Below are 26,610 nucleotides of genomic sequence, written 5' to 3'. Positions count from 1 at the left end.
CGTTGACGGTTTCGTTTGTTATTTAACAATTTTAACGCATATCAGTGAAAGAACATGGGTCAAAATCATAAAAATTATTAATGTAAAAAAAAAAAAAAAACATTTATCTATATTTAAATACATTCTATCGTATTTTTATAAATCTTCATTTTTAGTTTTAAAGTGTGTCGACAGATGGCAGTGAATTTACTGGGGTTACAAAATTTACTATGACAGTACCGCTCTAGTATAAGTTACTCTTTGGTTTACCTAAATAAGTATATCTTTATTTCGGCATGTTTAATTATTTGGTTGATAGATAGATATATAGATAGATAGATAAATGATTTATTTGTGCACGTAATAAGAGCTATATAATTGCCAAAATTTAAATCCAAAATCCTTAAATATTACAGACACATTTATACATAATATTCTATATAAGTTGAACACACATTTCCGTCAGTACACGAAGGCGGCAAATAAAAAAAATGGTGCAATTAACTACGATGACGCTTAAAGAATAGTTGAAGTGTGCAAAAGAGAAGCCATTACGTGTATGAACATACCATGAGTGCGAAAGAGGCAGACTACAAATGAAAAAAAGTGACCATTTTTAGGGTTCCGTACCCAAAGGGTAAAAACGGGACCCTATCACTAAGACTCCGCTGTCCGTCTGTCAGTCTGTCTGTCATCAGTAACAGCTTTTATAACGACTAAATTAAGTTTTGAGAAGCGTTTTACAGAGGAGAAAAAAACTATATCCATTCTCTCTGACTTCCTATGCATGAATGAAAAAAGATCTTGGCCAAACTATACATTCCAACTTATCCTAATATCCCACATACATATGACTTATGGTCACCCTAATTAGAAAGAGATGCAACCGCCCACTTTGACTTCTCATGTGGACACACTTTTTGGCCCGTGTACTCCATCCGGTTTATTAAAATCTAAATCCGTGGTTCAGAACATGAAGTTATAGTGGTTCAGAATAACTTCCGAATTTCAATTTCATTCATTTCATTCATTCTGGCATATCATATGTCAAATAACTAAACATTTTCATTCACCGAACACCGATATTCCAACCTCAAATTATTTATTATATGATTATATCTTTCATCAAATCAAACCAACATAAATTGCCTACATGAGTCCTAACTAGTCTATTTATTGAGTAACTTTCACTTTTAACGTCACTCCGTTAACCGCTTTCCATGACGCTACAGTTACTACGCGTCATACGTAATTCATTTGCATTTCGTTCAGAAAATTGCATTAATTTGAATCGCCATTGCAAGTTGTTACGTACGAGCGAATACCGTTATTCGGAGTGGGGGCAGAGAGTAGGACGCGCGCGGGGGGCACGTATCGGAGGCGCGGGAGCGCGGCGAGTTCACTCTGTCACTCGGTCATTACGGTACTTTTCTGTAGCGCGTCCCACATTTACGATCGTGAAAGAAAAAGTGACAATGCCCGAAAACAAACAGTTTCAACGCCTTCCGAAGAATGTCGTACCTAAACATTACGATCTAGAACTGGTGCCAGATCTCGAGAAACTAACGTTTACGGGAAAGACGGCAGTGAAAGTATCGGTAAGAGGGAATTTCATCATTGGTAGGTCTGGTCGCCGCAAATTATCTCGTTTCAACATGACGTATTCACTTTCAGATCGTCAATCCTACCAAAGAGATAGTGCTTAACTGTTTGGACTTGGATTTGAAGAGCGTTAAGTTACAGTACGAAAATGGAGAGCCTCTGTCGCCGGTGGAAGTGCGACTCAGCGCAGCCGAAGAGACTGCCACGATTGCGTTCGCGGAGTCGCTGCCGGCCGGCGATGCCGCTCTGCAGTGCGAGTTTACCGGCGAGATCAATGACAAGATGAAGGGGCTGTACCGCAGCAAATACCTGACGCCGAGCGGCGAAGAGCGCCACGCGGCCGTCACGCAGTTCGAGGCGACGGACGCGCGCCGCTGCTTTCCGTGCTGGGACGAGCCCGCCATCAAGGCAACCTTCGACATTTCCCTGCGCGTTCCCGCCGACCGTGTTGCGCTCTCCAACATGCCCGTGAAGGAGGAACAGATTACTGACAACACACGATTTGTGAGGTTTGACACAACTCCAATCATGTCCACTTATCTGGTAGCCGTTGTAGTGGGCGAGTATGACTATGTGGAGAAGACATCGCGCGACGGCGTCTTGGTGCGCGTGTACACACCTGTGGGCAAAAGCAAGCAGGGCATGTTTGCACTGGAAGTGGCAGCCCGGGTACTGCCTTACTACAAGGAGTACTTTGACATAGCCTATCCATTGCCTAAAATTGATCTGATTGCTATAGCAGATTTTTCAGCTGGTGCTATGGAAAACTGGGGCTTAGTGACATACAGAGAGACATGCTTGTTGGTAGATGAGGAACACACATCTGCTGTGAGACGGCAGTGGATAGCCCTTGTAGTTGGTCATGAGTTGGCTCATCAGTGGTTTGGCAACTTGGTCACTATGGAATGGTGGACTCATCTCTGGTTGAATGAGGGCTACGCTTCATTTGTGGAATTCTTGTGTGTCAACCATCTGTTCCCCGAGTATGATATTTGGACTCAGTTTGTTACTGAAACTTACATCAGGTATGTAAATATATATGCCATTCTCAACCAAAAGGGTATTGTCAGTTGTCAATAAGGCACTGTTTCCATATAGCTTCAATTTGAAATCAACCTTATCAGCAATGTGGTACCTTTTGGTTGAAAACATCACAAATATTCCTAGTGTACATGAGACTTAAAGTGCATATTTTCATACATGTTAATGTGCATTCTCAGCATGATCTACACCATTTTTGATATCTTTGTGTAAAAGAAAGTGCTAACTTGGCATATGGCCAATGCATATGTATATGAGCCTTGAATAAATAGTGCCAAGTCATCACCTTTTGTTGTTCCTTTGCACACAGTTTTATCAGTAGTTATCATTCTTTTTAATTAATGTGTCTATATGTATTGTTTCTAAATTTTATTTCCATGAACAATTTTTTTTAACATGAAACATTTGAAGAAACATGGATTTTAACTCAAAATTGTATGCTTTGTGCCTCCACTAATATTAATGTTCGATTTCAGGGCTTTAGAGTTAGATTGTTTAAAAAACTCACACCCCATTGAAGTGCCAGTAGGCCACCCATCTGAGATTGATGAGATATTTGATGACATCTCATACAACAAGGGTGCTTCTGTCATTCGCATGCTGCACAGATATATTGGTGATGATGATTTCCGTAAAGGAATGAACATCTACCTTACTAGACATCAGGTGAATTTCTTTGTTTTTACTTCATATTCTTTATAAAGAATATTTTTTATATTAACCTTTTCGACGCCGTGTCAAACACAAAAGCTGTCATCCAGACGTCACCGAAGTGTCAAAACTGAAATTGAACTTTATGCACATGCACGTAGGTCTATGTTGCTCAGTGGTCTATGACCAATTAATCGGTCATTGGCGTTGAACCTACGGTGCGGATATATTGGTCATTGGCGTCCAAAAGGTTAATCATTCAAATCTCACCAGCTTGAAAGAAGTCAGCCAGAAGTGATCTTGAAATTTTAAATTAAGTTTTGAGGCTCTGACAACCTAATATCAAGTTAGTGGGAGTTTAGGTTGAAGATTGAATAGTTGACAAAATGTTGTATGTGATAGGATCAATTTTAGTTCATTGGGTAGGATTAACTTTCATTATGCAAAAACTGTAATAGATGTCATAAATATTAAAGAAAAAGGGCATGTATTTAACAGATCACCAGATTTAGTAAAATTTAACACCAAAAAATTCGTTTTTACCACCAAAAATAATGAATGATCACCAAAATAAGAACTATTTAATGAGAAATGATTCCCAAATTTGTACCATATTTTTATCCTTTTAAAACAAATAACACCAAAATAATCATTTTTAACCCAAAAATTTTAAACGATCACCAAACTTAGAACTCTCATTTTAATGTGAAATTATAACCAATTTTTTTTTCTTGTTATCCTATTAAAGCAAATGACTCCAAACTAATAATTGTAAACCCAAAAATAGTAAATGATTACCATAATTAGACCTCCATTTTAATGTGAAATTATAACCAATTTTTTTAATTTTGCTATCCTATTAAAGCAAATTACTTGAAGTCGGTTAAAAATGTGCAAATATTTATCATCTTGTTATTCCATTAAATTCATTAATCCACTTCGTCAATTTTTTCTAGTAGCATTTCGTTTCTGTAAGGGTCGCAGTTCTAACCTAACCTAACCCACTTATCTGGTAGCATTTCGTTTCTGTGACAATCGTAGTTCTAACCTAACCTTATCCACTTCTCAGTAGCATTTCTTTTATGTAAGCGTGGCGCGTGACTGAATTGAGGATTGCGTCAGGCGAGCGCGGCGCGTGCGGTCGCAGTTCTAACCTAACCCACTTATCTGGTAGCAGTTCGATTCTGTGAGGATCGCAGTTCAAACTTTTTTTTTTGACGTAGGGGTAAATGCATTTACGCATCTCACCCCGGGCTGGGGAAGCCCATTGGGGGGTGGTATGTGGGACTCTCTCCTCCCGTAACTCCCTCTGCAAGGCGGAGGGAGGGGAAGAGAATACCCACTAACATTCCCTGCGGCGTTGCCCGCTCTACCGTTGTTGGGAGACGCCACGGGGTCGCAGACCATTTCACCGTGTCGTCCCCCCAGCTGCCCCGGTTAGAATACCGGGGGCACCCTCGTTCCAGAGGAGGGAAGGATCGGCAACGCACTGAACCTTCCCCCAGGCCCTATATTGTGGATCCCCATCCCACAGGCCCTACTGGGGGAGTAGGCGATTAATATATTGTAACCGCCTTCTCCCCAACCGTCTACGCCGGAGCGGGTGCGCATTTGCTCGCTCCTCGTGCTCCCGTTCCGCTACCTCCTTTTTCTGTAGCACCAATTCGCAGAATTTCGTGACGGCATTCCACGATCTCTCGCTGCTCAGCATACATGACACCACACTGTGCAGAGAGAGATCGTCTACCCCCAATATTGCCATCATTTCGTGGCGCTCTAAGACCCAGCTTGGGCAATCCGCAAGGGTGTGCTGGGCAGTATCGTCCTCTTCGCCACAGTGGTGGCAGACTGTTGACGGTTCCCGCTGAATTTGGTACAGATAATGACCAAAGCAGCCATGTCCGGTCATTACCTGCACCAGCCTATATGTTAGGCTCCCTCTTTTTCGGTCTAGCCAGTTGTCGAACGACGGTAGAAGCGCCCCTATGGTATCGCAGTTCTAACCTAACCTAACCCACTTATCTGATAGCAGTTCGGTTCTGTGAGGATCGTAGTTCTAACCTTACCTAACCCACTTTTCTTGTAGCACTTCGTTACTGTAAGGGTCGCAGTTCTAACCTAACCTTTATCTGGTAGCATTTCGTTTCTGTGACGATCGCAGTTCTAACCTAATCTTACCCACTTCTCTAGTAGCATTTCTTTTCTGTAAGCGTGGCGCGTGACTGAATTGAGGATTGGGTCAGGCGAGCGCGGCGCGTGCGGTGAGGTGTACGGGGGATTGAGCGGGAGGGGCTAGTAATTTTGGCATCATTTTACTTTATTTGGTAATATGTATACATTTTTTTGTAATCATAGTGGTTTATTTAAGTGAAAATATCGCATTATTTTCTCTTCAAGATTTGGTGATCATTAATTATATTTGGTGATCATTCATGATTTTTGGTGTTTAGTATTTTTTTTGGTGTAAGCAATTTCTTTATTTAGGGTACCAGAGTATTTTTTGGTGGTCATTATATTGGTGCCAAGAAAAAGTGACGAAGCCCTCCAGTGGTGAAGGCCGGATTCGAACCGGCGTCTTTAGCTATCACTTTCATTATGCAGATTAAACATTTATATTTAAATGTTGTAAGTATAGTCTTCCTTGATACAACATCATAAAGTGTTTCTTATCCTGTCTTTACTAATTCTTAGTAATACAGAATTATTATCACAAGTCTCATTTATCAGTATCACTGATTAAACAGAAATGTAATAATGTACCTACAAAACCTAGCAATATACAGAGCAGTTATTGCATGAAATATATAACTTTGTTGCTTCAAGATGACTTCTTTAGACCAGGGGTCGGCAACCTTTTAGCAGCCATGGGCCACATAGTAGTTAACGAATTTGACGCGGGCCGCACTTTGTTAATATTTATGACTTTATCAGGTATTGTCGTTTGTCAAAATTATATACAAAATAGCCCAGGAGGCTCGCGGGCCGCAAGTTAGAGGTTCGCGGGTCGCATGCGGCCGGCGGGCCGCCTGTTGCCGACCCCTGCTTTAGACTAAGATAGCTAAAGTAATACCTGTATGTAAAAACAAACTAAATATTTATTACTTTAGCGTTTATATGAGTTTTTTTTTTCAGTACAAAAACACTTTTACTGAAGACCTATGGGCTGCTTTGGAGGAAGCATCAAAAAAGCCTGTTGGGGCTGTGATGTCCACATGGACTAAGCAGATGGGTTTCCCAGTTGTACAGGTTCGTTGAGTTTCACATGTCATACAAATATGTTGGGAAACTAGAATATGAGGCCTGGTTCTAATCAAAGGTTTCTAAACTAAACCTATACTTATCCTTGCCTAAGTACTTACCTAGTGTTGAAATTATAATAGAAAATGACACCACACATTTGAAGACACTATATTAATAACAATGGGCCTTAATCATAATAAGTCCTTCAACTCGATTGTCTTCCTTTAAGTGAGTACATTAAATTCATTGCCTATTGTAAGGACAGACAATAGTCCTAATGAAGTTAATATAAACACGTTTAAAATATGCAGGGTGTGTGGTTGGCAGGTAAACTCGAAACAAAGGGGCAATGATCGCGTGTTGACGCTGACTCAGCAGAAATTTACCGCGGATGGTAGCCAGGACCCTCATGATATCCTATGGATGGTTCCCATTACTATTTCTACGCAGGAATTTCCTTCTAAGGTAAGATATTGATATCGATATTATTTTAACTATAAATTATGTAATATACTTAATACTTAAGCAGGTAGCCACTCTCAAACAGTCAAACAGAACCAAAAATCTTCCTTGTCATCTTTATTAAATATTTTTGTACCAATTAGTCCCTTGCAAACCTTGTAATAGATGTCATATATTAAAGAAAAAGTGACGAAGCCCTCCAGTGGTGACGCGCGGCCTTCACCGCGCGGTAATAATAATGCGGCACGATCTTGTTTGTTTTTAGGGTTCCGTACTCAAAGGGTAAAAACGGGACCCTATTACTAAGACTCCGCTGTCCGTCCGTCCATCCGTCCGTCCGTCTGTCACCAGGCTGTATCTCATGAACCGTGATAGCTAGACATATGAAATTTTCAAAGATGATGTATTTCTGTTGCCGCTATAACAACAAATACCAAAAGGGTTGGCGCCAGTGACACGTGACCCTCGAAAATCGAATTTGTATAGAGTTAGACAGCACATACTGTGCAAGTGTTATTTATACCTACGTCATAATTTGATAGAAGTTTGACTTTTAAAATATAGTTTGTCAAAGGACATATAAACATAGATAGAGAGAGTCATACTATCTTTGTCCTACACTAGTACTAGCACCTAAAAGAAAAGGATGAGTATAGTTTTTCTTGTTTTTATTTACTGACAATTTGGTTTACCAACTATAACACTTGCACAGTCTGGGCTATCAAAATCGCTGCAGACTTATCTTGGTCTAACCCTATCTTCTCTCTTACACTCCAATAAGACAAGAGCGATAGAGATGGGATAGCCGATCTTCGAATTTCGGTATTCGCAGTAGCCTTTACAGCTGCAGATGCATTATCTTGTTATCTTAAATCAAAATGTATCTATTATCTTATCTGCAACCTTGCAAGAGAAAAGCACACATCACATTGACCTAAATAGGCTAAATATTTATCTTGATTTCCTTATTGATAGCGCTTCACTTCCTTATTCAATAAAAGTGTCAATACTCAATGATTTGCAGCTTCCACAATGCGCGTATTGTTCGTTATCAAATAACCAGCGTTCAGATGAAGATAGCTGCAGTGGCGGGCATTGTAGAATAAATAAAGACGTTGAAGTAATAATATTTATTGATTTATGGTATTGTTAGTTTAATGTATTTAGCGCGATGTGTACGGCAATGTACTTCGGAATAGCGACAACTTATAATCTAGATTTCTAGGGACCGGAAACGCGGTAAAGATAGACCATATTTAAACAGCGCGCCACTTCAAAACACTTTCAGTTACATCTAAGTATGCAATGCAACACACTCAAACTAAACAAAAGTTGGTACTTTTGACGTGTTTGTGCGTGTTATATAAAATGACTTTAGAGACACATTCATGTATCACTTGTATCAGGTGTTGTTATTTGAAGAGTGCAATATAGTATTTTTTACACAATTTTCAATTGTGGCTAAAGGCCTAAACTGCCGAAAAATTTCAAAATGGCCGACGAATGTTTGAAATAAAACGAATATATTGACTCTCGTACAATATTTAACTTACCCCCACACAATGCACAATTGTATTGTAGGCAATTGCGTGCTGGAGAAGGTTGTGCTGCTTAAAATGGTTCATCTTTACCTCATCTGTAATATTTTCCATATTAATTATATGTATTGTAGGAAAATAACTAGCCTGTCTGAATAAAAATGTGCCGTACTTAATGCACACGATGTTTCAACAATGGATGTTTTGTTCTCAGGTGGCATTGTCTACAGTTTTGGATAAACGAACCCAAGAAGTTGTCCTAGAAAATGTTTCAGAGTCTTCATGGGTTAAATTAAACCCTGGCACAGTACGTTTATTAATATATATTTCACGTATTTTCTCTCTCTGTACCTAGTTTAGATGGTTTTTCAACAGGTCAAATTGAAATAGATTCAGATTTCTGAGAAACATACATACATAACTTTTAAACACTCCTTTCTTCTGCCACTGTTAGTTTATGACTATTATGAGTAACATTAGCAAAAACAAAGTATATCGATTGAATGTCGGTTTAAGTATCTATTGCCGTATCAGTGTGCAGTGTGATAAAAAGGATATGAAAGCAAAATATGAACCTGCTTTTAAATCATGTTTGTCGTAACAAACGATGTGAAATGTGGCCACTAACATAACCCTTTTGGGTCTGAATGTGGTTGGGTCAATGACCTATAATGAACTGATAATGATATGTTATCAATACCAAATTGTTTCGAAAAAATTTAGCAATGTACGGATTGTACAGTATGAATGCTTTGATATACAAATTATCAGTTACGAGGACCGTTAGTATGGTGGTCCAAAATATAAACTTGTGAATATTCCTTCTCCACAAGGTTCTTTTTTGTCCAAACTTGGTCTTAATCTGCAATTTTGACTCATCGTCCCCTGCCTGCTATACGGCCACATCTCAAACTATATAATTATAGCTTTTGCCCGGGACTTAGTCTGCGTGGAGTTAGTACTTTGAGTAGCTTATTTTTAACCTAATCTGCTTATTATAGATTCTCATACAAACTTCCACCCCCCTTTTCACCCCCTTAAAGGATGATTTCTGGGATAAAAACACACTTTCGCATTTATAATATTAGTATGGATTGGAAACTGAACTTTATTATTTTTAGCTAAGATTGATTCTCCAATGATCATAAATTTTGAGATGTGGCATATCATGTGGCGTATCAGGCAGGGGACGTTATGTATTAGCAGGGGCGTAGCTAGAGGAGCTGGCGCCCGGGGCTGTCACCAAATTTGCGCCCCCTGACGACTGACAAAAGTTTCCCTGCTGCTGCCTTTTGCCCATTTTGGCGCCCCCTCTTGGATGGCTCCCGGGGCACTTGCCCCCCCCCCCCAGCCCCCCCCCAGCTACGCCACTGTGTATTAGCAAAGAGAATAGATAGTATAGAGGGTTATTTATTGTCATAGTAAATTTTGTAGTCAGTAAATTTACTGCCATCTATCGACACACGATTAAAACTAAAAATGAAAATGTATAAAAACATCAAATAATGTATATATGTTTTTTTTTATGTGTTTTGACCCATGTTCTTACTGATGTGTTAATATTTTTACATATCAAACGGTGTCGTCAACGCCATCTAGCCGAGTATAGGCCAAAGGTGTGGCGCCATCTATTCGAGTATAACTTTTTTTGATAATCCGAGGCACGTTTTTTCCTTAGACTATACTTATCTTATACGGAGTTACATATATCTTTGGTATTAGTAAGAAAGAGATAAAACATAAATTAACTAAAGCAGGCTTGTACTATGTTGTGGCATCAAATAAATGTATTTTCTTTCTTTCTTTCTTCTTTCTTTCTAATAAAAAGTGAGTTTAGTGTAAACGACGTTATACTCTTAATATGAATAATTGCAACAGGTGGGTTACTACCGGACTCGGTATGAGCCGGGCATGCTGGCGCAGCTGGTGGGCGCGGTGCGCGACGGCTCGCTGCCGCCGCTCGACCGGCTCGGGCTGCTCGACGACTGCTTCGCGCTGGTGCAGGCCGGACACACGCACACGCACGAGGTGAGCTGGTAGCTAACGCGTGTTTTCTCCGAGCGAGAAAAAGGTGCGAGCGAAGCGTTTGTTTCAGCTTGGGCAAAAATGCTTTTTGTGTGTCCGGCTGGTCTACTCTACATCGCATTTCTCAACCGATTCTCGTGAAATTTAGCGGCAGATTGGATAATTACACGTTTTTTTATGTCGATTAAGTTAAAACTCGTGAGATCCAAAGCTCGCATCGCCCCAGGTTATTTATTTGGTATTAAACCAGCCTATTCCACAACAACACACAAAATTCAACCATTTATTTTGTGGGTATGCCTCGAGCCTTTTACACGCACGCTATGCATATTTAATACAGTTTTCGTGAGTTCACGCACAACTAACACGCCAATGTTATCCAGCCTGAGACGCGGAATATTGCATACGTATTTGAACTTTCGCTTATAATTTATTTATTTTATACTCCACTTCTTTTGTGTAAGTGGAAATACCATATATGGGTATACATAATGAGCGAAAAAACAACTTTGCATTCTATCAGAATTTTTTAATTCATACGTAAAAAACATGAACTTCCGCAGGCATATGTATGCAATGCATATTAAGTAGTATCAACAGGAACAAACTTTAGAAATACTCCTACTCCAACTTATCACGCGACATTACGCTTGTTACAGTCCCTGAAACTCATGGAGGCATTCAACAACGAGAGCAACTTCACCGTCTGGTCGTCAATCTCCAACTGCATGTCCAAGCTGAGCGCGCTGTTCTCGCACACGGCCCTAGACAAGCCGCTTAAGAACTATGGGCGGCAGTTGGTCGGACCGGTCACTAAGCGCCTGGGCTGGGACGCGGAGGATAAGGAAAGTCATCTGGACACTCTGTTGAGGAGTCTTGTGCTTAACAAAATGATCAGTTTCGAGGACCCCAACACCATCAAGGAGGCTAAGAATCGGTGAGCTTTCTTCATTTATGTTTCTTCATCTTCAAGTATCATTAATATTATTCCCCTCCATACCGTGAATCATTCAAAACTCTTATTACCCTTTTGTTTAGCTGCGACGCACACAGCAATTCTACGGTTATTTTTTTAAAGTTTTGTTTTTTATCCTAATGTTGCTTTTTTATATCTCTTCTGTTTCTTTTGTTTTAATATGTGTGTATTGTGGCAAACGAATAAATGGTTTATCAGTGTCTTTTAAAAAGGGCTAATAAAGTGTTTTAATTTTTTTAATAGGTACTTGGGAATACAAAAGTAAGGGCCACTAAGCAATAAGCAAAATCGGGTTGTAGAATTCCCTTAAATTTAATTTACGAGTTCTCACGTACATAAATAATCTTATAAAATAAATAAATAAATAAATAAATAAAGCCTTTATTACTGACTTATTTTTAACAATAAAAAAACATCTTTATATATATATTTCACTTATTCTAATTTGTGTTTCTGACATCCGGGACGTTTTCATTGTCAGTCTGCCCTTTGGCAAAGGCCTCCCCTAGAATTTGCCATAACTCCCTGTTCATGGCTTTCCTTCTCCATAATGGTCCAGCTATTCCTCTAATTTCGTCCTCCCATCTTTTCTTTTGTCTTCCTTTTCTCCTTTTCCCATCACGGGGGTACCAGACAGTGATATCTTTGGACCATTTGTCTTTCCGGCTACGAATCGTGTGCCCAATCCATTTCCATTTTAATTTCTTTACTGTATATGTGACATCAACTACTCCTGTTAATTTTCTGATATGTGTTAGTTTAACTTTGTCTTTCAGTTTGATGTTCAGCATACTTCTCTCCATTCTATTTTGGCACACTTTCAGAGCTTTCCTTTGTTTTTCCGTTAGGGCCCACGTTTGGCACCCGTACGTAAGGCATGGCAATATACACGTATTAAAAACCTTTTTTTTATCTTCCATAGTGAATTTTGGGTTCTTCATTACTTCTTTAAGCGACCAGTACCTTTTCCACGAGTTACTTATTCTTGTATCTATTTCCTTTTGGATTTGATCTTCTGGTGAAATTATTTGTCCTAAGTATGTGTATTGATCTACATATTCTATTGTGTTGTTGTTAAGTTGTATAGGTTTTTGTAATCCATTAGTCATTAATTTGGTCTTTCCAGAGTTCATTGTGAGGCCCACTTGTTCACTTGCCTCTGCTAACTGCTGAACCATAACTTGTAGGATTTCTGGTGTTTCACTCAATAGAATCAAGTCATCTGCAAATAATCTTATAAACATCTCTAAATGTAGGCTACTACTAGCTAAAAATTACATTAAATAATGCTACCATTGTGAAGTGACGCATTTGGTTAAGTTTAGTATACTGTGGGATTTCCTCTTAGTGATAATGATAATTGATAACTAAAGTAAATAAAGCCACTTGACTGTTATTCATTGCAATAGATAACGAAATTGGTTCAAACACATAACCACAATACTTTTTCCTTGTGGTTTTATGCAGTTTTTTCTTGCATAAGTTAGTTATACCTACAGAAGTAATATTATATAATTATATTTAATTGCTTATAATTAAAGATAATGTTGCGTTTATTCTGTTAGTTTGGAAATAAAGTGAATAAACTTCGGAAACCTACCTACCTACAAAATGCTGACACATATACAGCTGTGTGCAATATAATAGCAGTCAATAGGATAATGAAAATTAGGGGAAAACTATAACTTTAGATCAATTATATTAGATCTTTTTTTATAATTCTTGTCATCCAGAAAAAAAACCGGACAAGTGCGAGTCGGACTCGCCCACCGAGGGTTACGGTATGCTTTTTAATATTTGTTGTTATAGCGGCAACAGAAATACATGATCTGTGAAAATTTAACTGTCACGATGTATCATGGTTCATGAGATACAGCCTGGTGACAGACAGACAGACGGACAACGGAGTCTTAGTAATAGGGTCCCGTTTTTACCCTTTGGGTACGGAACCCTAAAAACCTATAGGGGTCGGATCAAAAACTAAGTAATTAAGTCCAACTCACGCTTGACTGCACATTTCTAATAGGTATTCCTGTGATCTATTTTGTGTATTTTTTTTTTAATTGTAGACCCAGTAGGGGGGGGGGGGGGGGGTGGTTGGTAATTTTTTGCATATTTTCTTGAATAACTTCTAAACTGTCTATCCTAAAATTATAAAAAAAATATATTTGAGATGGCTCACAAAGAGCTCTTTCATTTGATATATACCTAACACGACATAGTTTGAAAAACTTTATATTTTTAAATTTTCTGATTTACCCCCTAAAAGTGGCCCTCATGTTTAAAATTCATTTATTTACGTTACATGTACGTCTTTGGGCCACAAACTTACATACGTATACCAAATTTCAACTTGATTGGTCCAGTCGTTTCGGAGAAAATAGGCTGTGACGCACGAGTGATCCTATAAGGGTTCCGTTTTTTAATTTTGAGGTACGGAACCCTAAAAAAAGATCCAATATAATGAATCTAAAGTTATAGTTTTCCCCTTATTTTCAATTTCCTATTGACTGCTATTTTATACAACTGTTGGTATTTGATTACTGACTATTACGCTCTCTAGGAATAGTTTCCATACGACGGGTCAATGTACTTGTAGCGCTTCGTTTTGATAACGTCTGCGGTTTTTCAACGATTAGAAAATTTAGAACTCATTGTTTTTTTGGTAGCAAATTTCGCCTAACATACGTATTTTAACATATCAAGTACTTAATACATTGCCAGTCATTTAATATCCTATGGATTTAGCAGTTCTCGAAGTGACTTTTTAATGTTCGTATGGCCAGATTCGAGAAACACGTGTCGGGCGCGGCCACACTGCCAGCGGACCTGCGCTCGGCGTGCTACCGCGCCGTGCTCGCGGACGCGGACGAGGCCACGTTCCAGCGCTTCCTGGAGCTGTACCGCTCTGCGGACCTGCACGAGGAGAAAGATCGTATCAGCCGCGCGCTGGGAGCGGTCAAGGACCCAGAGCTTCTGAAGCGTGTGCTGGACTTCGCTGTTTCGGTGAGTGTCTTACCATCGTGTACACTTTACTGACGATTCGTAAACCTTATTACAATGCTATAAGGTACGCCGATGAAAAGTTAAAAGTACAACTAACAGGAGATATATGCGATTAAAACACACTCTGCCAGTCTTCTCGTCAACCTCTCATCAAGTGACTAATAATAATAAAGAAACTACCAACGACATTTAGATTTTTATTCTAGAAAGTTTCTAGACTAGTATTTTTTATACAATTTTGGTGTTTGACAATCCTTTTGTGAATTCTTATTATTAAGTTTGACATATCTATAATAATTCAATGTTTTTAAGAATAATAATAACTGCATCAATAAATTGCTCTGATATTTAGATTAAGGTAATATTTAAAACTTGACAATTTAAAAGTGCTTGTTGCTAGGCCTATTTGAATAAAGAATATATTGACTCTTGACTCTCGACACATAACAAAAACTCTGAACAACGACAGATGTAGAAAATGCAATAGCTGCCCGGAAACCATACAACATATTACAAGTGCATGTAAAACAATAGCCCAGACCGACTACAAACATAGACATGACCAAGTTGCAAATATTATCCACCAAAGACTTGCCTATCAACAACATTTCATTACTGAAATAGAGCCATATTACAAATATAAACCTGAAAGAGTATTAGACAACTCAACAGCCAAACTGTATTATGACCAAACCACCCTTACTGACCGAACTACCCATCATAACAGACCTGACATCACACTAATAGACAAAACTTGCAAAACTGGATACCTCATAGATATAGCCGTTCCTAATACACATAATTTACAAAGTACCATAGCCGAAAAAATTAGCAAATATATTGAACTGAAAAATGAAATAATCCGGATATGGCAGCATCTGCAGAAAGTGACAATAGTACCGATTGTTTTATCCACTACTGTAGGCCGAGCACATGATTGGCGCGACAGTATCTCGCCGCGAGATAGACTACCCGTCTTTTGCTAACTGTATGAATTAAAGAGGGACGGGTAGTCTATGTCGCGGCGAGATACTCTCGCGCCAATCATGTGCTAGCCCGGCAGGTGTAATACCCAAATAGCTACATCAATCTCTAAGGACCTTAAAATTACCGCCCAAAACATTCCATCTCCTTCAGAAGGCCGTCATCCTCAATACATGTCGCATTGTAAGAAAATTCTTACAAACTGACCAAGAAACTCTTGCTGCTGCAACCAGACCAACCTCACTATCAGCTACCCATGCAACCCTTACCGCAAACTCGGAGACTCACACGGCGGACAGGAACCGCTCATCCTGATGCACCGTAAATTGAGGAAATAATACATATTTACACTTACCTGAGATGCACTTGGCCTAGGCCCGTGCATAGCAGTAGGTACTCCGGTGAAAGCCGAGAAAATACGAAAGACAACAGAATAATATATTAAGAACGGTACGGTCGACATTTGTCGGGCATGCCGCCATCCCGGAGAGTCACTCAGGCATATCATTTCCGGTTGTTCTTATCTTGCTAACGGCGAGTACTTGCACAGACATAATCTCGTAGCCAGGATTTTTCACCAGCAGCTTGCTCTTCTATATGGCCTTGTGGACCGCGAAGTACCGTACTACAAGTATTTACCTGTGCCAGTTCTTGAGAATGGTCGTGCCACGCTCTATTGGGATCGATCTATCATCACTGACAGGACTATTGTAGCCAATAAGCCTGACATTGTGATAATAGATCGATCGCAGCGCCGGGCCGTGCTCGTCGACATCACCATCCCACATGATGAGAATCTCGTGAAAGCCGAGAAGGACAAGTCCAGTAAGTACCTAGACTTGGCTCACGAGATAACCGCCATGTGGGATGTTGATTCGACGATCATTGCCCCGATAGTCGTTTCAGCGAACGGTCTCATAGCGAAGAGTCGACCAACACCTTGAGAGACTCTCGCTAGGTGGTTGGATCAAGGGTCAGATGCAGAAGGCGGTGATCTTGGACACGGCGCGGATAGTCCGCCGGTTCGTCTCTCTGCGGCCCTGACCACCGGCAGCTTGGGCCCTGCCTCGCTGCTGGCGGCACCCTAGGTTAGGTTTTTATTATGTGTTTATATGTATTTTGTATTGTTTTGTGTTTTTGTATTTTACTTTTATATCCATATTATAAAAACCAACCTAAGAAGAAGAATAAATAAAGAGTATAATAATAAAAGACGTTTATTCAAGAAGTTTGAACATAGGTACATAATAAAAGTACACGATAATGCTAACAAACTAATTGAAAGGGAAGGTGGCTCAGCTGATGTCTGTGCCAAAAAGGTACCGAGATTTTCAGAGCTGGCACACTTGGAGCTACGTGAAGAAACAGTTCGAAAGAGCAAATATAAAAGACCCTGAGCATAAATTTGAAGCAAGTGGTTGGACTTTACCACATAAATAAATAAACCATAGAAGACGCAAATGCATCTACTTCGCGTGTCCGAACCACAGAATAACTAATAGTACTACCGTACAGAAAATTAACTCCTTCACAAAAGCCAGATTTAGGTACAAAATTATACCTACACTCGCCGCCTGCAAGCAAAATTGAAACTTATAACCGCGCACGAACCGTGAATCTTCTTTGCGCGCCACAGTTTTATGACCGAGCTGTGAGTGTCGGCACGGGGTTGTCACTTGACAAGTTTTTGTACCTATACCTACTGATTTATTATTTTTAAGATAAATATGTAGGAATTACAAACGTTGATTCTGTAAACATAAAATTTTTAGCCGGTATGCCGACTTTTTAGTCGGCACGCTTGGTTTCAATACAAATCGTGGTATTTGCGGCATCTAGCGTATATATTAAATCTGTGGACTTTACTATGTCTGAGTCTCTTACGTAGTAATTATTTATTGGCTAATAGCGGCTGGATTGAGTTGAATTCAATGATTTCCCCTCTTGTTTCGCCACATTTAGGATTTAATGCCCATCATTACAGTGAAGAAAATTAAGTATAGTAGAGTAGAGTATTTACTGCCATCTTTCGACACAGGACTAAAACCCTTAGAATGACATATGGCTATGTGACCCATGTTCTTTTACTGATATGTGTTAGATATCAAACGAGGTCGCCTTCTACTCGAGTAAAGGTCAATAGTACATCATTGCAGAGGCCCGGAAAGGGCAATTCGTGGATGTTTTTCGATTTTGTCAGACGGCGCGAAGCGGGGTCTGACAAAGAAGACGAATCTACGAATTGCTATTCCTGCTGAGGCATATATAGTGCTTTTCTCCAAACTTGCGAGGAAATAAGATAAAATAATCATTATTTAAGCATCAAGCATCACTCAAATCCAAGGGCCTGACACTCTTTGATAGAGAAAGATAGTCTTATTGCGATTCCTATAAGAAGAAAGAGAAAATAGTGCCATGCTTTGTCCTTATCATCGACCGGATTTTTTTTTCATGGTCGGGTTATGGCAGCATAGGAGGCGATGGCGAAATACCGAAATTTTGAGTGAAAGAGAAAAAGGATTATGCTGCCATATATTAACCTGTCTTTCTCTTACCCCTGGTCGCTCGGTTTCATGTCTACAACTACTATACTATGTCTATGCTCAAATCGAACCTTCACATCAAAAAACGTCAAAACAATCACGTTCCAAACATAACTTTTTTTAAAGTTTACAATCTTGTTCAAAATGCCAATTTTGTTAAAATATCGTATTCATTTGTAGAGCATTATTAGGGCAAGACCTGAAACAAGCAGACATGAACCCAGATATCGCCCAAAATCGCCCGGAATGGAGAAAACGAAGAACAAAGAGAGCCGACCCCAGATGATGGGAAATGGCGCAGGCAGATGATGATTCATTTGTAGAGCATTAATGAAAATACCAATCGTACAAACAATTCTTTAGTAATTTGATATGTATAGCGCTGTTGGTTTTCCATGTACCAAAATAAAATAAAAAATAAAAGAAATAAGATTGTATTGCATTTAATATTGATTATTGGATAATTCGAGAATATCGGTACTTTAGTTTCTGAACGCATCGCGCTTAGGCAGCGCAGGTTTTAAAAAAACTAGTTTTTTAAGACACTTCGAAAAACGCCTTGCGTTATCCTTTTTAGGGTTCCGTACCCAAAGGGTAAAAACGGGACCCTATTACTAAGACTCCACTGTCCGTCTGTCTGTCTGTCACCAGGCTGTATCTCATTAACCGTGATAGCTAGAGAGCTGAAATGTTCACAGATGATGTATTTCTGTTGCCGCTATAACAACAAATACTAAAAAGTACGGAACCCTCGGTGCGCGAGTCCGACTCGCACGGCCTGTTTTTTATACCTTATATTGGCTGTATACATCGATTTCTTAGTCTAAACCTATTATACTTACTTTACTCTTTGGTCTAAACATGTCTTTAAAAGGTAAAAAACAATACAGTAATAAAGTGGGTCAAGCAAATCTTGTCAGTGGAGAAAGGCGGCAAATTGAAATAATGTAGGCGCGAAGGGATATCGTCCCATAGAAAGTTTGAATTTCGCGCCTTTTTCTACTGACAACATTTGCTTGACCAAATATAACTTCCCGTCTGCTAAAACTGTACAGTAATGATTTTGACTTTTTAACCGACTTCAAGATTTCAAAAGGAGGAGGTTCCCAATTCGTTTTTTTTTCTTTAATGTGTTACTCCATAACTCCGTCATTTCTGGACCGATTTTGAAAATTCTTTTTGATTGTAAGTATATACAAACAGATTGGTCCCGTTTTTGACAAAACGCAGTTCTGATGATGGGATCCATGAGGAATCGAGGGAACTCCTCAAATGTTTAAGGCATACATAGTGATTTTAGTATTTTCATCAACAAATCAAACACTTACATTTAAAAAAGTGACATTTGATGAAGTGGAGCTTTCATTTCATTCTTCCCCCTGAGTCGTACTTCATATGCAAAGAATGGTTTCATTAGGAGAGCGTGCAGGCTCTATGACAAAAAATTTCAAAATATAGATATTTTCCATGAAACACTATGTAACTTCAAACAATTATCCTTAAAATGTATTCAACAGACATAATATTGTTTTTACATATTGTTCTACATACCTATTGTTTTTACATAACTGCAAGTTTTCTGGCACTATTTATTAACACACCTTTAATTGTTATTAACGATTGAAATCGATAATTCATATAAATACTTTCAAATTAAATGCTTTAATGTTTAGGTTTACATAAATTTAATTAAGGAAACTGTAAGTCTACAATATTACTAACTACCCTTGTACCTAATGTTACATATACGAGACTGTTTGTTTCTTAATAAATAAAATAAAATAAAATAAAAAATAAAAATAAAACATTTCCGAGCATATTGGAGAAAAGGCATATACATACATCGCCATCTATTGAAGCATAAATTTTTCTTGATTTTTCGAGGCACTCTTTTTCATAGACTATGTATCTTATACCTACACTCAATAGATCTTTGATAACAGTGATCTCACTCTGCTCATTTTGCGCAGTGAGACCGCAATGTCAGAGAGTCGAAGATTAATCCTGTGTTTTTTAATTGTAGGACGAAGTGCGCGCCCAAGACACAGTGTTCGTGATCGTGTCGGTGGCCGTCAGCAGGAACGGCCGCGACCTGGCGTGGCAGTTCTTCAAGGACCACTGGCAGGACTTCATGAATCGCTACCAGGTTAATATTTTTTTCCTTAATTCTGTTTCTTACAGGAGTTGATATTTTGTAAGGTGGGCTACTGGCGGCGAGATAAAAAAAATGTTATTGAAAGAGTGACCAATATTGCGCAATTTGGATATCGCCGCAGCGCAAGGAATAAGAGTAGATCCTGTACTACAAGTATATTACTGTTTACAGGGCGGCTTCCTTCTGGCGCGACTAGTGAAGTCCACCACCGAGAACTTTGCCTCCGAGTCGGCCGCTCAAGAAATAGAGGAGTTCTTCCGCACACACCACTCGCCCGGCACCGAGCGCTCCGTGCAGCAGGCGCTGGAGACCGTGCGGCTCAACGCGGCCTGGCTGCGCCGCGACCTCGCCTCCACCACCACCTACCTGCAGTCCTACCACTGACGGTAACTACTGTCCTCACTCACACCACTCCCCGGCACCGAGCGCTCCGTGCAGCAGGCGCTGGAGACCGTGCGACTCAACGCGGCCTGGCTGCGCCGCGACCTCGCCTCCACCACCACCTACCTGCAGTCCTACCACTGACGGTAACTACTGTCCTCACTCACACCACTCCCCGGCACCGAGCGCTCCGTGCAGCAGGCGCTGGAGACCGTGCGGCTCAACGCGGCCTGGCTGCGCCGCGACCTCGCCTCCACCACCACCTACCTGCAGTCCTACCACTGACGGTAACTACTGTCCTCACTCACACCACTCCCCGGCACCGAGCGCTCCGTGCAGCAGGCGCTGGAGACCGTGCGGCTCAACGCGGCCTGGCTGCGCCGCGACCTCGCCTCCACCACCACCTACCTGCAGTCCTACCACTGACGGTAACTACTGTCCTCACTCACACCACTCCCCGGCACCGAGCGCTCCGTGCAGCAGGCGCTGGAGACCGTGCGGCTCAACGCGGCCTGGCTGCGCCGCGACCTCGCCTCCACCACCACCTACCTGCAGTCCTACCACTGACGGTAACTACTGTCCTCACTCACACCACTCCCCGGCACCGAGCGCTCCGTGCAGCAGGCGCTGGAGACCGTGCGGCTCAACGCGGCCTGGCTGCGCCGCGACCTCGCCTCCACCACCACCTACCTGCAGTCCTACCACTGACGGTAACTACTGTCCTCACTCACACCACTCCCCGGCACCGAGCGCTCCGTGCAGCAGGCGCTGGAGACCGTGCGGCTCAACGCGGCCTGGCTGCGCCGCGACCTCGCCTCCACCACCACCTACCTGCAGTCCTACCACTGACGGTAACTACTGTCCTCACTCACACCACTCCCCGGCACCGAGCGCTCCGTGCAGCAGGCGCTGGAGACCGTGCGGCTCAACGCGGCCTGGCTGCGCCGCGACCTCGCCTCCACCACCACCTACCTGCAGTCCTACCACTGACGGTAACTACTGTCCTCACTCACACCACTCCCCGGCACCGAGCGCTCCGTGCAGCAGGCGCTGGAGACCGTGCGGCTCAACGCGGCCTGGCTGCGCCGCGACCTCGCCTCCACCACCACCTACCTGCAGTCCTACCACTGACGGTAACTACTGTCCTCACTCACACCACTCCCCGGCACCGAGCGCTCCGTGCAGCAGGCGCTGGAGACCGTGCGGCTCAACGCGGCCTGGCTGCGCCGCGACCTCGCCTCCACCACCACCTACCTGCAGTCCTACCACTGACGGTAACTACTGTCCTCACTCACACCACTCCCCGGCACCGAGCGCTCCGTGCAGCAGGCGCTGGAGACCGTGCGGCTCAACGCGGCCTGGCTGCGCCGCGACCTCGCCTCCACCACCACCTACCTGCAGTCCTACCACTGACGGTAACTACTGTCCTCACTCACACCACTCCCCGGCACCGAGCGCTCCGTGCAGCAGGCGCTGGAGACCGTGCGGCTCAACGCGGCCTGGCTGCGCCGCGACCTCGCCTCCACCACCACCTACCTGCAGTCCTACCACTGACGGTAACTACTGTCCTCACTCACACCACTCCCCGGCACCGAGCGCTCCGTGCAGCAGGCGCTGGAGACCGTGCGGCTCAACGCGGCCTGGCTGCGCCGCGACCTCGCCTCCACCACCACCTACCTGCAGTCCTACCACTGACGGTAACTACTGTCCTCACTCACACCACTCCCCGGCACCGAGCGCTCCGTGCAGCAGGCGCTGGAGACCGTGCGGCTCAACGCGGCCTGGCTGCGCCGCGACCTCGCCTCCACCACCACCTACCTGCAGTCCTACCACTGACGGTAACTACTGTCCTCACTCACACCACTCCCCGGCACCGAGCGCTCCGTGCAGCAGGCGCTGGAGACCGTGCGGCTCAACGCGGCCTGGCTGCGCCGCGACCTCGCCTCCACCACCACCTACCTGCAGTCCTACCACTGACGGTAACTACTGTCCTCACTCACACCACTCCCCGGCACCGAGCGCTCCGTGCAGCAGGCGCTGGAGACCGTGCGGCTCAACGCGGCCTGGCTGCGCCGCGACCTCGCCTCCACCACCACCTACCTGCAGTCCTACCACTGACGGTAACTACTGTCCTCACTCACACCACTCCCCGGCACCGAGCGCTCCGTGCAGCAGGCGCTGGAGACCGTGCGGCTCAACGCGGCCTGGATGCGCCGCGACCTCGCCTCCACCACCACCTACCTGCAGTCCTACCACTGACGGTAACTACTGTCCTCACTCACACCACTCCCCGGCACCGAGCGCTCCGTGCAGCAGGCGCTGGAGACCGTGCGGCTCAACGCGGCCTGGCTGCGCCGCGACCTCGCCTCCACCACCACCTACCTGCAGTCCTACCACTGACGGTAACTACTGTCCTCACTCACACCACTCCCCGGCACCGAGCGCTCCGTGCAGCAGGCGCTGGAGACCGTGCGGCTCAACGCGGCCTGGCTGCGCCGCGACCTCGCCTCCACCACCACCTACCTGCAGTCCTACCACTGACGGTAACTACTGTCCTCACTCACACCACTCCCCGGCACCGAGCGCTCCGTGCAGCAGGCGCTGGAGACCGTGCGGCTCAACGCGGCCTGGCTGCGCCGCGACCTCGCCTCCACCACCACCTACCTGCAGTCCTACCACTGACGGTAACTACTGTCCTCACTCACACCACTCCCCGGCACCGAGCGCTCCGTGCAGCAGGCGCTGGAGACCGTGCGGCTCAACGCGGCCTGGCTGCGCCGCGACCTCGCCTCCACCACCACCTACCTGCAGTCCTACCACTGACGGTAACTACTGTCCTCACACACACCACTCCCCGGCACCGAGCGCTCCGTGCAGCAGGCGCTGGAGACCGTGCGACTCAACGCGGCCTGGCTGCGCCGCGACCTCGCCTCCACCACCACCTACCTGCAGTCCTACCACTGACGGTAACTACTGTCCTCACTCACACCACTCCCCGGCACCGAGCGCTCCGTGCAGCAGGCGCTGGAGACCGTGCGGCTCAACGCGGCCTGGCTGCGCCGCGACCTCGCCTCCACCACCACCTACCTGCAGTCCTACCACTGACGGTAACTACTGTCCTCACTCACACCACTCCCCGGCACCGAGCGCTCCGTGCAGCAGGCGCTGGAGACCGTGCGACTCAACGCGGCCTGGCTGCGCCGCGACCTCGCCTCCACCACCACCTACCTGCAGTCCTACCACTGACGGTAACTACTGTCCTCACTCACACCACACCCCGGCACCGAGCACACTTGTAGCCCGTTTATGAATAAGGGGGTCACACACCAAACTGCTATTGACATGTTAACTTTTGACTTTATGCATTATTTCTTTTGTTTCAGGACCAAATGACACAAGACTGAAACTACAACGAAGTCCAGTTAACGTTTCAATAGATCTTTATTCACTTAGCTGAGCTGCTAGCATTTTGAGTTATTTATTTTCCAGTGACATTGTTATATGTTAACCGTGACATTGAAAAAGAGTATTTTAAATGTTGTTAATATCGTATTTTAAAGCTAATATAGCCGAATTAAATTAAACAGCAGTAACAGGTGGAGCATAGGAACGAAGAAGTATATTTCAATTTGTTGTTGTTTTTGTAATACTTATTCCTGCCTGTTCATTTCATTTATTTCTAAAAACTAAGAGCACTTTCAATCGCCATGTAAAATCTAAAAGCTTAGTCTAAATAAATAATAAAAATATTGTAATTTTAGCAGTCTAAACTATTCTTACCTTTCACGCAATATACTGCAAAAAAGCTGGGATAGAAAATAATATATGTATTCACGAGTTTGATATAAACTTGAGTACATTTTGATTTACATCGGGCTTACCTGTATAATATAATAATATTCCAACGAGAACCACTAGGTACACTGAAAACACATACCTACGAGCCCCGATGCATATGTTTTCGTCTAGTCAGACCATTTTTTGAGGTTCTCGCGTTTGTACAAAAACCATGTTTAAGTTTAAAAATCACTAACATTTAATGCTAATGTAGTTTAATTTTATATGGTAATATTCTCCAATAACTAAATCCAAATACAATAAATACCGTTTGTACTAAAAGAAAAAAATTACGATTTTTTATTTTTTTATTTGACGGCTAGGAATATAACAGATGTGAAAAGGGCTATTACTAGGGAAAGCAACACGGCTCTACCAGTGCTAGGAGAGGACAAAATGATTTGGAGAACGTTTTTGAAAAGTACATTTTTTTAACAATAAGAGTCATGTAATTTTATTATACGATCAAAATAAACTATTTTTCTTCATGTGCAAAATAGTTGTTGGAGTTGGAATAAACAAAATTGTTGTGTGGAACTAGACGAACTAATTTGCATCGGGGCTCGTACATGGCAGTCTGTTATAAAATAGTACATTTCGATGCTAGTGCGGAAAGTATGTCATTACTTCACGAGTACCGAAATATCGAGAGACTCGGGACGAGTGAAGAACGACACTTCCGCACGTGTATCGAACGACGTTTTTTAATACAGTTGCGAAAAAATAATAAAAACAACAAGTAAGGAATAAAAACTTTGGAAACGTAAAACATGCTTGCAGTAAGAAAAAACGCCTCTTCGTTGACAGGCGTTTCGGCAGCTATTCCTACCTCTACCTTCCATAGCTATTCCGTTCCATTCAGACAACTTATTAAGAACGGTTTTTCAATATTCAATATTAAAAAATAAACGTGTTATAATGAGAGGTAAGTAATAAAATATGAAATATGTATATTTTTCGTATTCTTACATTAACAGTAGGTTTTTATGTTGATTACGAACGTTTAAAGGAAACAATATTAATACTCATCAATAAGTAGTCATGAATTGGAACAAGTATAAATTTAAAAAAATTGGAAAAGTAAAATGCACTAGTTCGCGAAAACCAACTTTCCGCAAACTAAACAGCTACGTATAGTAGCACTTTTTGAGCAACTGTATTAAAAAGGTATCTAACATGTTAGTAAAAAAAATCTTATGCATTTTGATCTATTGTGCTCGCTCAAATTCGCATGTACATCAGTACAATGATGACACTAGTCACATGCGCCTAACTAGATTTCCGCAGCGGCAAAGGAGCTAAGACAAGAATTATCATAATTTAACAAATACGGCCCGTTGTTATAACACTTCAATGCTCTACAAGTCTACAGTTTCAATGGTCCACTGTTATAGAAGCTATACTTACAGGATTTAACATGTATTATAATGTGTAAAATATTATTTTAATTTATGTTTAGATTATGTTACGAGTTTTGTAATATTGGTGCTGAGAGCATTATTTTTGTTTTATTTCTTTATTCTGGGGAAAGTACAATTTGTTTCTAACATTAGTGTAAACTGTATACTGACACAACAAACCTTAGTAGCGTATTTAATTTAATTTACCAGTGTGCAATAGTTTCTTACGTCCACCACACCACGTACCAGTCGACTTGCACACATATATAATTTTAATTATGTACCTACATTTAGCAAATTAATCGTTTAGGGGCGTGCAAGTTCAGTCAAAATTTTTGTGATCTTAAAATAATGAAATGAAGTTACCATCGTTTAATAGGGTCTTGTCGCTGTCATTGCTGAATTGTTTTGTAAGACTGTTATCGCAATAAATGGTACAAGAACATAATAGTTTTACTTGTCGTTTTAAGCTCTAATGCACCAAGCTAAATATGTGGCGTTCCAAGGGTATATATATATGTACCTTTACGACACGTAGCACGTACCACCGCATTACTATTGGAGCGCCGTTAAGCCTTTATAAGTCAGAGGCAATATATTTTGCATAATTTCTGACACCCTTATGCCTTATAAAGGGTTAACCATAAAGGGGTTATAAAGGGCTGATATGACGATGAATAATAGCGTAAGCGCCAACCACCATAAGGTACTTTAACCCTTATACCGCCACGTATATCAACAAAAATATAATCTTTGTTAATTAAAAAAAGGCGCGAAATTCATAATAAGT

General features: G+C 42.2%; 1 protein-coding gene and 1 long non-coding RNA gene across 2 annotated transcripts; both read left to right on the top strand.

Annotated features, from left to right (window-relative positions):
* The first annotated feature begins 1,130 nt into the window (after window positions 1-1,130).
* LOC134745112 (puromycin-sensitive aminopeptidase) lies at window positions 1,131-20,618 on the top strand. The gene is made up of 11 exons (XM_063679065.1): window positions 1,131-1,577; window positions 1,654-2,606; window positions 3,099-3,288; window positions 6,406-6,519; window positions 6,841-6,978; window positions 8,728-8,820; window positions 10,392-10,541; window positions 11,198-11,475; window positions 14,301-14,520; window positions 20,071-20,193; window positions 20,374-20,618. Exons 1-11 carry the CDS (start codon window positions 1,200-1,202, stop codon window positions 20,584-20,586), a joined length of 2,850 nt encoding a protein of 949 aa, XP_063535135.1. The 5' UTR covers window positions 1,131-1,199; the 3' UTR covers window positions 20,587-20,618.
* A 3,100-nt stretch (window positions 20,619-23,718) lies between these two features.
* On the top strand, window positions 23,719-26,268 carry LOC134745218 (uncharacterized). The gene is made up of 2 exons (XR_010128141.1): window positions 23,719-23,831; window positions 23,967-26,268. It is a non-coding gene; the product is annotated as an uncharacterized LOC134745218 (long non-coding RNA).
* The last annotated feature ends 342 nt before the right edge of the window (window positions 26,269-26,610 follow it).

This window comes from Cydia strobilella, chromosome 11 (assembly GCF_947568885.1).
Source record: "Cydia strobilella chromosome 11, ilCydStro3.1, whole genome shotgun sequence".
NCBI lineage: Eukaryota > Metazoa > Arthropoda > Insecta > Lepidoptera > Tortricidae > Cydia > Cydia strobilella.
Note: the sequence above shows the minus strand (reverse complement) of the source record. Positions and strands in the feature narration are given on the sequence as shown.